A 12,940-nucleotide genomic window follows, 5' to 3' on the forward strand; every position below is an offset into this window, starting at 1 on the left:
TGCACTGGGTCAGCTGGCCAATCAGAGCAGACTGCGCTTGTCGGAAGGAGGGACTTTGTAGAAAACGAAACGTTTGAGAGAGGCGGGGCATAGAGGACCTACAATAATGTACAGTATTTGAAAAATAATGTGTTTTTTGAACATTAAAGCATGTCAACATATTCTGTTACACCAAATACACAAAATAATGATCTTTAAAAAAGCATCATACGACCCCTTTAAAGAACCTTTGACTGAATGGTGCTTTGTGGAACCAAAAATGGTTCTTCTATGGCATCGCTTGAAGAACCTTTTGAAGCACCTTTATTTTTAAGAGCGTAGGCTATTCTTTTGATTAATGTATGTAACCCTCATTTGTCTTTATTTTGTTCTTATTCTGTCTTTGTATTTGCATTTGTTCTTTTGTTGCATAAAAAAAAATCTCTTTAAATACTGTTTAAACACAAGGGGGCACTTAAACACTTATTAATAATGTCTAAAGCGGACAGCTCACTACATGACTCCGTGTTCACCTTCCTCTTCTGCGGAGCTGCTGCTGTGTCTCTGTCTCGGTTGTGTCCCTCTCTCTGTGTCCTCAGGCTCTGTGTCTGCTTTTACTGCACGACTGAAGCTGACAGGGACAGAGAGGAGGATGCAGCGCGGTGTCGCCAGGGGCAGCACAACACGACGGAGAAGCCGCGGAACTGGACCATAGAACCGGAAAGAATGTGTGTTGAAGGAAGTCACCGTTCCACGAAAGTAGCACGACCCCCGGTCAAAATCAAAAAAGACGGGAAAGTTTATTTTTCATTACCTGAGATAGAAAGCTATTCATTCTCCTCAGTGAAGTGTTGCAGTTCGTCTCTCTGAACTGCGCGAGTTATTTGGCTTTGTTTTAAGGACTTGATGAACACACACACACGCACACACACACACACACACACACACACACACTGGTTTATTTATACCCTCATCCAACTCTCATTGCTCTCTCATTATTCTATCCTCAACATATAATTTATTGTGTTTATCACATTAAATATACATGAGTAATTCTGTTTCAAAATGTTCAATTATGATCTAATGTATTCAATGAGAAAGGCCACATCAAATATAATTTAATCAGACTTATTTGATCTGAATTAACCCATACAATTCCCAGTTTTCCCAGTTGTGGACGTGTATTTTATTCTGTAGATAAATTAAAGAGATGGATTTTTGTTTTTGTTTTAAAGTTAGTGACAGCATGCTTTATTTTCAATCACAATCAACACTGAAAGACAAAATTGCTCAATTGGTTTAGTCTTTGAAATCGATCTAACGAAGAACTGTAGATTCCGTCATGCTGAAACAAACAGACTAAAATGAATGTGTTTTTAAGTTGTGAGAAGAAATGCAAAAATTTCCACTTCAGAAATGTCCAATGATCTCTCATTTTCCCTCCCAAATCCCACTTATCTTTTAACATGTGCAGGCTAATTAATATTAAACTCTGCTCCTTTCTGCCATTCCCCTCTTCTTCTTTTTCATCACTCCATTATCTGTAGTTTTTTCTTTTTGCTGCTCTCTCTCTGGCATTAAGTTCAAACTTGACACTGATGTTGACTCGTTGTGTCACTCTTCTCCTCTCGCTCTCTCTCTCTCTGTCTCTCTCTCTCTTTAAGGGCAGAATTGCCTGCAGATGCATTTCTATTTCTCTGTCACTCCACACACACAGTTCATTGTTAACAAAGCAAGTTGTCAGGAAACCCTCAATAACATTTAAAAAGAGGGATAACATTGGTGGATGTGCTGCTCGTAATGTAACGGCTGGTGAGTTGGATTTGTATTCTTTTTCTTTGCTCTTTCTTATAATTTTGTTAGAAACTGCTGTATTGAGTCCACAAAGGTTTGTAAAAGCAACACTCAAAATATTTGAGTAACAAAATAAAATTTGTAGACATGGTCTGGTTGTCTCACTTTTTCCAAAGTATAACATTTTGTAATAAAAAACACTAAAATGCTAGAGTAAAAAACTACATAAATATAAAAAATATTACAGTAGAGTGTGAAAAATTGTAAGCGTTATCATATATGTAAGTTTACTGTAAAATACTCTCAAACATGTTTTTTGTAAAAACTGAGTTATTTTTTTGTTGTTGAGAAAAACAGTAAAAGGGTGTTCATAGAAGTCCCTGCGTAACATCACATGATATATTTTATATATATTTGTTATGTTATTTAGCTGGTGTTTATTGCATTATTTTAATGTCCTTTGTGTTACCATGTGCACCGTCTGGCCACTTACGATGCATCATATGGCTTTCTGATTACGTATTATAAAATTTTTAGGTAAAAAGCAGGTTTTGGTATCATTTGGTAAATTAATACGACATCATTAATGAAATATATGCTTATAAGTTTTAAAATATACAGTACAGGCACCAATATGCTGTTCCCTAATGCCTGAAAGTGAACCACAGCTGCCAGATTTTACCGTAAATTTAACATGCTATTTTTTACAGTCTAGTTTTATTTTTGAACATCTGTTACAGTATGTCTTGGCTACAAAAATGTTATTGAACATCTCCTCTGTTATTGCTAATTAGAAAACAAAATACAGTTATTTGAACACATAATGAGCTTGTTTCATTAAGGTTAGTTTTCGAGGAAAACCTTCTAAAAGCCTATTATAGATTTTTAAAAACTAAATATAAATCATAATTTAAAAATAATGTATGCACAAAAAAATGTGAAATGGAAATATGTTAAAATATCAAACAACTGATCTGGTCAACAGAAATTATAATGTGGACAGATAAAAGCATTTTGTTCTTGAAAGTCATTGACAATGAATATGTAATGTAACATTGTATGTATGTAATTTAATTCACCTAAATTTCACATTTCTTCTAATGCACAAATCTGTACGCCTAGGGCAAACACGTGACGAGCTAATAAATGAACACTGTTAGTATTAATGATGTAAGAGACTCTTCGTGTATAAAATGATGCTCCTGTAATCCACTTTAACATTGATTGTGTGTGACTGTATGATTCTGCCATACATTTTGTTCCTTGTAAATTTTCTGAGGGTCAAAGGTCATACTGCATCTTAGGGAGCCTGAATTAAATTGAGTTCTTCTGTCTCTTTCCATTCTGAGGCTGGAGTGGTCAGGTACATGATGTTTGAGAGGTTGACCATGCTGAATATCCAGAGCACCTCAAACTGGAGTGGAGCAAATGACTGGTACCATCAGCAGAACACAGTTCCCAGCCAGCACAGCACTGGTGAGATGCTCGACGCCTGATATATGTCTGACCTCCTCTGGCTGTATATAAGACACAATAATAAGGCACTAAAATATATGTGTGCAATTGTTGTGTTTTAAAAAATGTAACAAACTGGACTGAATTTCTGTTTCTAACATTTTGAAGAAAAAGCTTATACTCAGGGCCGTTCTTAGCTGATGCGGGGCCCGGTGCGAGGTAGGGAGTGGGGCCCCCCTCGGTCCGTTCGCCGCGGGACCCCCTCAAGCGTTGCACCCCCATAAGGACGGCACTGCTTATACTTAAAGGGACAGTTCACTCAAACATTAAAAATCTGTCATCGTTTGCTTCCCCTCATGTTATTTCAAGCCTGTATGAATTTCCTCTGTGGAACACAAAAAGGAAGATATTTTGAAGAATGTTGGTAACCAAACAGTTTTGGACCCCATTGACTTCTATGAACCAAACATACTATGAAAGGCAAAGTGATGCAAAACTTGGTTCCCAACAATATTTATTATTATTTTGGGTATATTTTGTGTTTCACAGAAAGAAATACATACAAGTTTTGAATTAAATTGTTGGGTGTACTATCCCTTCAAATGCTTGAAATTGAACCTGCGTATAAACTTATTTCAACTAAAATTGTAAGTTTTTTTTTTTTTAAGAATTAAACAATTTAAGACTTTTTTATTTGTTTAGCAATTTTGCTTACTACCACTTTTGTTTTGGTTTTGACGATTTATTATTATTGTAAAATAGTAAAATACTTTTTATGAACTAATCCTTAAGAATGCATATAATGATTCCCTGCTTCCACACTTTCATTCTACAGATTAGCAACTTTTTACAAATTTATTTATTTATTTTTGTGTCAGATGGCTGCCTGGTGGGGACGGATGGGAGGATGGCAGGAGAAGGAGGGCATGTGGAAAGAGATGAGGGAGAAGAGTCTCGACTGAGGCTGCAGCTGAAGAGGAAACTTCAGCGCAACAGAACCAGCTTCACAACAGAGCAGATCGAGGCCTTGGATAAGGGTAAGAAAACAGACACAAATTTGAATTAATAATGAAAAATGTAAATAAAAATAAAACCAAGCATTTATTTCAAAGAAAAAAAAAATTAACTACTAAACTTCATTTAGAGTTTGAGATAACACATTATCCAGATGTTTTCGCACGGGAGCGACTCGCACACAAAATCGACCTTCCAGAGGCAAGGATACAAGTATGTAACTGTCCTTGTCAATTTGTCGACTTCACAAAAGCAGCAAAATAAATATGATAGATCATTTCATATACATTGGACCTTGATTGGCAGGTGTGGTTTTCCAATCGAAGAGCCAAATGGAGGCGCGAGGAGAAGCTTCGAAACCAGAGGCGGTCTGGAGGCGGGACTTCCTGTGCTCAAACACACGCTTCACTGAGCACATCCTTTAACTCAGCTGTCTATCATCATCCGCATGGCAACAGTGCAGGTGGGAACGGAGATTTACATAAATGAGAAATTTGAATACCGTACTGGACACTTTTCCCCTTTCTCATCTTATTTGTATGTGCATGATTTTATGTTTCTAGTGAACTTAAAAAACATTTTTAAACACTTTAAATCAGTTTTGAAATTGTTGGAATAATTGATTTACCTAATTAAAATGTATTTGTTTGTTTGTGCCTTTGAAGTAGCTAAAATGTAAGATTTGTATTTGTTTAGCCTTTTTTGGTTACTTACATAATTCTCATAATTCAGTTTGTGCTCATTTATGGTGTTGATGCTTTAATAACTATTTCTATGAATTAAGAATTATTCTTAAGATGTCATATTATGTGCATGATTTTATGTTTCTAGTGAACTTAAAAAACATTTTTAAACACTTTAAATCAGTTTTGAAATTGTTGGAATAATTGATTTACCTAATTAAAATGTATTTGTTTGTTTGTGCCTTTGAAGTAGCTAAAATGTAAGATTTGTATTTGTTTAGCCTTTTTTGGTTACTTACATAATTCTCATAATTCAGTTTGTGCTCATATATGGTGTTGATTTCTATGAATTAAGAATTATTCTTAAGATGTCATACATACTCATTAATGGTTAAAGGGTTATTTCACCCAAAAATGAAAATTAGCCCATAAATTACTCACCCTCAATTCATCCTAGGTGTATATGACTTTCTTCTTTCATTCGAATCCAGTCGGAGTTATATAAAAAAATTGTCTTTGATCTTTCAAGCTGTTTAATGCCACTCAGCAGGTGTTGCAGTGCTTCAGTCCAAAAGCACTTCATTAAAAAGCGCCCACCCATAAAAAAAAAGTGTCTCACACGGCTCCGGGGGGTGAACAAAGGCCTTCTGTAGCCATATTCAAAACGTAATAATCACTTTAATGTAGCTTGCGCCAACAGTTTTACACAGAAGCAGTTCTGGGAGGATGACGTATGAGGTCAGAGTTGCGCATGCGCCGCTCAGAAGTGATGAACGCAGAAGCGCAGCGGAGAGATCAAAACAACGGTCACTAATTAGAAGTACAAAACGAGGATTTGTAAAGAAGAATGTCGGAGGATTTCGATATAAGCCAAGAGGAGACTGGTTTTCCTTTGCTAAAGTAAGGAAACTTTGCTTCCTTTGCTCCTGTTAACAAACGTTGGTTTTCACGAGACTCACCGGCGCATGCGCAACACCGACATCTTGCGTCATCCTCCCGGAGCTGCTTCCGTGTACAACAGTGAGCACAAGCTAGATTAAAGTGGTTATTACGTTTTGAATATAGATATTTTTCTTACAAAAGCGCATCGATTCGCTACAGAAGGCCTTTGTTCACCCCCCGGAGCCGTGTGAGACACTTTTTTTTTTATGTATGGGCGCTTTTTATTTCACTTCTTTTGGACTGATGCACTGCAACACCCGCTGAGTGGCATTAAACAGCTTGAAAGATCAAAGACTATTTTTAATATAACTCCGACTGGATTCGTCTGAAAGAAGAAAGTCATATACACCTAGGATGACTTGAGGGTGAGTAATTCATGGGCTAATTTTCATTTTTGGGTGAACTAACCCTTTAAGCTGTTGCCTACCTCATATGTTTTTTTATTTATAATTTTTTTCCTCACGTCTTTGTTTGTGTGTGTTTAGCATCCATGTTCAGTCAGAGTGACACGGCTCTCCCCAGTTACAACACTCTGTCAGTCTACTCTGGGGTTCAGGTGAGACACTACTGTTCATTTTAGGAGATTCACATTTCTATATCACAAAAGATTGCACTACCAATTTTTCAGGGCTATGTGCATCTGTACTATTATGTATTAGCGCCCTCTTGTTGTGACAATGAAACTGACATCAGTGATCACCAGAAAATCTGTCTGGCTTTAGAATGGAATAGCCTACTAGCTGACTACTCACTGAATGTGTAGTAGTGTCTACACAGAGCAAAATGATAGGCATTATTTAATGATTAACGTTTCAAACAGTAGTATCACATTTTGGCAAATATAGTAATGTACTAATACTGTATATGTAGTATAAAATGCATACTGTGCACAGTAGTATGTTGGTATACGATTCTGTTCTTCACTGCATTTCGCTTCTTTGCAGTCGGCTCCTTCTCCATCTGCCTCCTCATACTCGTGCATGCTGCCTCCATCCCCATCTGCCCCTCGCTCTTTTGAGACATCATACTCCTCTCCCCATCTACCACCTCCTCCTTCAGCTAACACCAGCACAGGTGAGTCTACCAGCTCTTCATTTACTGTCTGTATGACAGCTAAAGCCCTGTGCTATCCATCGCAAGATCCTGACAATTACAGTTTCAATAGCTCCTGTCTATTTATTGATTTAGTTATTTGTTTGTTGGTTGTTTTAAAGGAATAGTTTGCCCCCCAAAAATTCGTATTTGCCGACAATTTGCTTACCTACTATATCCAAGATGTAGATGAGTTTGCTTCTTCATCTGAACAGATTTTGGAGAAATGTAGCATTCCATCACTCGCTCACCAATGGAGCTCTACCACCTCCTCCTTCAGCTAACACCAGCACAGGTGAGTCTACCAGCTCTTCATTTACTGTCTGTATGACAGCTAAAACCCTGTGCTATCCATCGCAAGATCCTGACAATTACAGTTTCAATAGCTCCTGTCTATTTATTGATTTAGTTATTTGCCCTTCAGCTAACACCAGCACAGGTGAGTCTACCAGCTCTTCATTTACTGTCTGTATGACAGCTAAAGCCCTGTGCTATCCATCGCAAGATCCTGACAATTACAGTTTCAATAGCTCCTGTCTATTTATTGATTTAGTTATTTGTTTGTTGGTTGTTTTAAAGGAATAGTTTGCCCCCCAAAAATTCGTATTTGCCGACAATTTGCTTACCTACTATATCCAAGATGTAGATGAGTTTGCTTCTTCATCTGAACAGATTTTGGAGAAATGTAGCATTCCATCACTCGCTCACCAATGGAGCTTCTGTAGTGAATGGGTGCCGTCAGAATGAGAGTTGATAAAAACATCACAATAATCCACACCACTCCAGTCCATCAATTTGAGAAGTGAAAAGTTGCGTGTCTGAAAGAAACAAATAATAGTAATTGATGGACTGGAGTGGTGTGGATTATTGTGATGTTTTTATCAACTCTCATTCTGACGGCACCCATCCACTGCAGAAGCTCCATTGGTGAGCAAGTGATGGAATGCTACATTTCTCCAAATCGGTTCCGATGAAGAAACAAACTCACCTACATCTTGGTGAGAGTGAGTAAATCTTCAGCCAATTTTAATTTTAGACCAAATTATTATTTTAATAGATAAAAGTGCATTATTATTTTTCTGCTTTAGGTTTGATTTCTCCAGGCATTTCTGTACCTGTCCAGGTACCAGGAAATGATCAAAATATGGGGCAGTATTGGGCCAGACTGCAGTGAAAAGAAAAGGCGAGGTAGAATTTGCATTAGAATACTAAATATGTATGTTTACAAAAGGTCAAAAACAAAATGTTCTAAACGCTGAGGGAAATAATCCTCTGATGGTTAAACCTAAAGAACAAAATTCCTTAATTTGACATGCACATTTCTTTTAGTCATATTTTTAGATCTGATGACAGTGTGCTATATTTGCTTCCATTCATTTTCAGACAAACAGGAATGTATATGATTTACATGATGAAGCATTGTGCAATGACATTCGTGCTGTTTTTTTAGCAAATGTCTCTTGCCGTAAGTTCCTGGTAGCAACTTTGCAGAATTTGGGATTATATTATGATGTTTTAATAACATAACTGGTTTCAACTTCTTTTATGATAATTCCTAATTTCTCCACTGTCATGTTCCCTTTAAAGTCATTTATTTGTTGTGATCATTTTCATAATCAGATATGTGATATATCACTTTTTATTAAATGTTTTTGACCTTACCCTTTCACAAACCTCAGTAAGCTTGTGGCAATCAAGGTAAATGCCAAGTTCAATCAGAGCAGGGACTGAAAGCCAGTCATATTTGCACTTAATCAGTGACCAGTAAACAGCTGTTTGATTTAAAAAGCAGAAAGCAGTGACAATCACATCAGTGAATACTATATGCAAAAATCTATTGCCAAAAAATCTCCAGCATATCTCATCTGGCAAGCCAAAGTATTTATACTGAACATAGTGTCATACAGTATATATTTATGACTCTGAGAAAATGTTTGAATATTAGGAAACTATCTCTGTGCTTAAACTGCAGTTTATGGATTTTTTATGAATTCAAAGACGTTCTCTCTTTGTGTGCGTGTGTGAAGGAGAGAAAGAAATACGGATTTACAATGAAATTGCTTCTTTTTTCATTCTTTTAAAATTAACAACACACTTTTTTGATTCAAATTTTATCAGCACAACATGTAAAGTTGAACTGAAAATGTACATTAATTTCAGACTGTTCAGAATCTCGCTTTTTATTTAATGACAGCCACGCTTAAAGGAATAGTTCACCCAAAAATGAAAATCTGCTAAAAATGTGCTCATCCTCAGGTCATCCAAGATGTAAATGAGTTTGTTTCTTCACTGGAACAGATTTGGAGAATTTTTACCAACATCACTAGCTCACCAATGGATCCTCTGCAGTGAATGGGTGCCGTCAGAATGAGAGTCCAAACAGCTGATAAAAGCATCACAATAATCTGCAAGTAGTCCACACCACTCCAGTCCAACAATTAATGAATTGTGAATTGAAAAGTTGTGTTTTTGTGAGAAACGAATCCATCATTAATGTGTTTTAGCTTTAAACGGTTTCTTCTGGACAGAATTCGAGTCCATATTTGATGGACATTAATTGGAGTCGTGTAGATTAACTGTGGATTACTGTTATGCTTTTATGCTAAATTTTTCCAAATCTGACTATTCCTGTAAACTGGTATTTTTAAATATTTTTATGTCAATTTTTGACCCTCTTGTACTATATGTGGATGTTGTGTTCACTCAAGATAGTCAACCTATTTCATGTATGCATTAAACCCTTTAATAAAATATCTATCTTGCAATCATGAACTGTATGTTGTAATTGTCTCAAATACAGCTTCATCCCAATTGATCATAATCATTTTAGTCCATTTAACCAAATAAGCATATGAACATTTTTCACTGTACATACACACATGTAAATGGTTTCACTTCCAAAAGGGATATTCCGATTGCATTACACCAGTCACATGATTTTTTTATATCTCTTTAAATATATATCCTATTTACTAGTTTCATACATTTGAATCTACAACAAAGCCACTTGATGAGTCATTATACTAGCTTTAAATAGTTTTAGTGAAGCAGGAATTAACCCAGATTGTCTAGCCATTAATATATCACTGTGTATCTCTCTTCCTCTTACTTTCTCTGTCTCTCTCTCTCAAGGCATTAGCGATACAGTGTCATGTACCACTAATAGTGCTTTCAGATGCACTCTCTGGCAGTTGGGGGGTTGGGAAAGATGAGAGAGAAGTATCACTGATGGTTTGCAGGCACTTTCAAACAGCAGGAAATGGACATTCTGGAGCTCACAGATATGATCATGCGTGCCTTATGTTGTCTGCCGTGTTAATAACTTTGTATGACTTTGTCATCAAAAGTAGAAGTGAAAACAAATGATGTCTGGCAACACAAAGAGAAAGAGGAAGAAGTCCAAATGAAGACTCTGCTCACAGACACTTGGGCAGTTTTAGAGAGTTAAAGGGTTAGTTCACCCAAAAATGAAAATTCTGTCATTAATTACTCGCCCTCGTGTTGTTCCAAACCCGTAAGACCTTCGTTCATCTTCGGAACACAATTTAAGATATTTTTGATGAAATCTGAGGGCTCTCTGACCCTCCCATAGACAGCAAGGTAACTACCACGTTCAAGGTCAAGTATCAAGATGATCGACAAAGTAGTCCGTGTGACATCAGTGGTTCAACTGTAAAGTTACGAAGCTACGAGAATACTTTTTTGCGCAAAGAAAACACGCATCGCCACACGCTCGCGTCATGATACTGTTGTGAACGCGTGTCCACAAGTGACGCAGTAGAGACGAAAATGTGGAATAAAGTCGTTATTTTTGTTTTCTTTGCGCAAAAAAGTATTCTCGTAGCTTCGTAACTTTACAGTTGAACCACTGATGTCACACGGACTACTTTGTCGATCATCTTGGTACTTTTCTGGACCTTGAACGTGGTAGTTACCTTGCTGTCTATGGGAGGGCCAGAGAGCCCTCAGATTTCATCAAAAATATCTTAAATTGTGTTCCGAAGATGATCGAAGGTCTTACGGGTTTGGAACAACACGAGGGTGAGTAATTAATGACAGAATTTTCATTTTTGGGTGAACTAACCCTTTAAATTTCGTCTCAAGTCCCCCAAAAGTGTCCCAATTTACAAACTTTTTTTGGTACATATACTGTGTATATATATATATATAGGCTTTGCAATAGCCTACAGTCGTTCACAAGCTGCATGCACAAAATAAAAACTCCATTGATCCTGTCATTGATCACTACCGTGGGTGACAGGAAGGCCTAAATATCCACCTTACCAGAGCTCTTTTTGTTTTCTGTCTTAAGAATGTCGTTACAATGTGAGAAACCGAGGCAAACAATTCAGTGTGCGAGTTAACTGTCCAAATGAATCAAACTTCAAACTATTTCTATCGGCAGGTTAGTTATTGGTGACAAGTATGGAAGCCCATTTCTGACACGGGATAAAAAAAATTAAAAAGGGAATTGCGACTCTTTATTTCAAGTTTATTTCTTACTATTCAGACTTTGTTTCTATAAACGTACAATTCTGAGAAAAAAGTCAGAGTTGTGAAAAACACAGTCCAAACTGTCAGATTTAAACAAAAAGTTGCGAGAAACCAAATCTAAATTGTGAGATATAAACTCGGAATTAAAATCTCAAAATTCTGACTTTTTTTCCCTCTCAGAACTGGGAGAAACAAGGTACGAATAGTGAGATATATATACTCAGAACAAAATGTGAAATAAAAAGTCACAGTTCATTTTATTTATGTTTTTATTTTTATTCCATGGTGCAAACAAGCTTCCATAAAGTGATTACTTTGAGTGAGTCAGAGTATCATTCACTCAACAAAATGTAATTTAGTCAATATTAATTTATGGTTTATTGATCTGTTGTATAAAAGCAATATCAAGGTGTGGTCACATTTTGCAAAAAAAGTCAATTGTCAACAGCTCACACAGAAGTCGATTTCAAACCAAACAGCTTCTCTTGGTCCGCACAGTGAATTTGAATGACCAGCTTGAACATGAGCAAAAATCTGTGTGGGGAACTTTTCATGACTGTGCGGATTCCTAGTGAAATGACTGGATTACACTCACCAGCCTTCGCCAAGCAATGCCAATGTGACCACACCTCAATATCAGCACACATTATGAACAATAGCTGTCTTGGTGTGATATTGCTAATCAAAGTCCTGTTTTTCCATCACTTACCACATGTTTATGTATCTGACATACCTTGAGAAATATGTTGAAATTTGTCCTATGACAAGAAGAGTGTTACAAAACTGCATGACTTTGCATCATCATCAGATGTTTGAACTTCTGTTAAATACACTGGGGCCTTAAACTTCAAAGTAAAATCAGTCTCCTAAATTGTTTCTTAAAACATACACACACACACACACACACACACACACATGTCTGTAAATTTCCTGGTCCCCTGTGATCTTTTCTTCCTGCCAATACTTCCTGTCACACTATCCTATTTTAGGTATCTAATGGTCACTGATGTCTCAATTATAAAAAAAAACAAAAAAAAACTTAGTGATTATGTATTTTCACTATTGATTTTTAAAAGGGGAATTATAAAATACTGCAGATGAAAGAAAAAAATACACATTCAGTTTTTTGGTTTATAATAATCGCAGTGTTTGTTTTACTGAGGGTGACAACTCTTAAGAAATAGAGCATTATTGAGTGTTGTAACGGTTTGGTGAGGTTTGAAACATCCGGTTTCTTTCCGTTATGGGTGTGACTGCACCTTTACCTCATTTGTGCTTTGTGGGTTTTTGGTGTTTTTTGACTGATGAAAAATCTGAGCATGGTAAAGCTGAATCAAGGCATAATTTAATAATTAATGTTAATATTAATTATGCATATTTAATGCACTTAAGTCATGCTTATTTGATTCAGCAGGAAGTGAGAGATTCTTATAGAGATTTTACAGAAAACAGAGAGAGAGAGAGAGAGAGAGAGAGAGAGAGAGAGA

At 36.5% G+C, this 12,940-nt stretch overlaps 2 protein-coding genes across 2 annotated transcripts in view; both read left to right on the plus strand.

The window, feature by feature from the left end:
• The first annotated feature begins 1,591 nt into the window (after positions 1-1,591).
• LOC107598674 (paired box protein Pax-6-like) lies at positions 1,592-9,210 on the plus strand. The gene is made up of 8 exons (XM_016290066.1): positions 1,592-1,791; positions 3,123-3,249; positions 4,107-4,265; positions 4,373-4,455; positions 4,549-4,705; positions 6,353-6,423; positions 6,812-6,941; positions 8,048-9,210. The coding sequence occupies exons 2-8, from the start codon at positions 3,141-3,143 to the stop codon at positions 8,131-8,133; spliced, it is 795 nt and encodes a 264-aa protein (XP_016145552.1). The 5' UTR covers positions 1,592-1,791; positions 3,123-3,140; the 3' UTR covers positions 8,134-9,210.
• Positions 9,211-12,696: 3,486 nt separating this feature from the next.
• LOC107598629 (matrix metalloproteinase-25-like) overlaps positions 12,697-12,940 on the plus strand; it is an 8,455-nt gene continuing 8,211 nt past the window's right edge. Inside the window, exon 1 of the mRNA XM_016290022.1 lies at positions 12,697-12,732. Coding sequence (XP_016145508.1) covers positions 12,697-12,732 — 36 coding nt within the window. The remainder of the gene's footprint in view (positions 12,733-12,940) is intronic.

Source organism: Sinocyclocheilus grahami, unplaced genomic scaffold (assembly GCF_001515645.1).
Source record: "Sinocyclocheilus grahami isolate Dianchi unplaced genomic scaffold, SAMN03320097.WGS_v1.1 scaffold253.1, whole genome shotgun sequence".
NCBI lineage: Eukaryota > Metazoa > Chordata > Actinopteri > Cypriniformes > Cyprinidae > Sinocyclocheilus > Sinocyclocheilus grahami.

What these genes read in the sequence shown, in the direction of transcription:
- LOC107598674 (XM_016290066.1), top strand. Translation starts at nt 3,141, where the DNA reads ATGATGTTTGAGAGGTTGACCATGCTGAATATCCAGAGCACCTCAAAC. An exon ending in TTCCAGAGGCAAGGATACAA is followed by an intron (nt 4,456 to 4,548) that starts GTATGTAACTGT and finishes CTTGATTGGCAG; the next exon opens with GTGTGGTTTTCCAATCGAAG. An exon ending in TCCGCATGGCAACAGTGCAG is followed by an intron (nt 4,706 to 6,352) that starts GTGGGAACGGAG and finishes GTGTGTGTTTAG; the next exon opens with CATCCATGTTCAGTCAGAGT.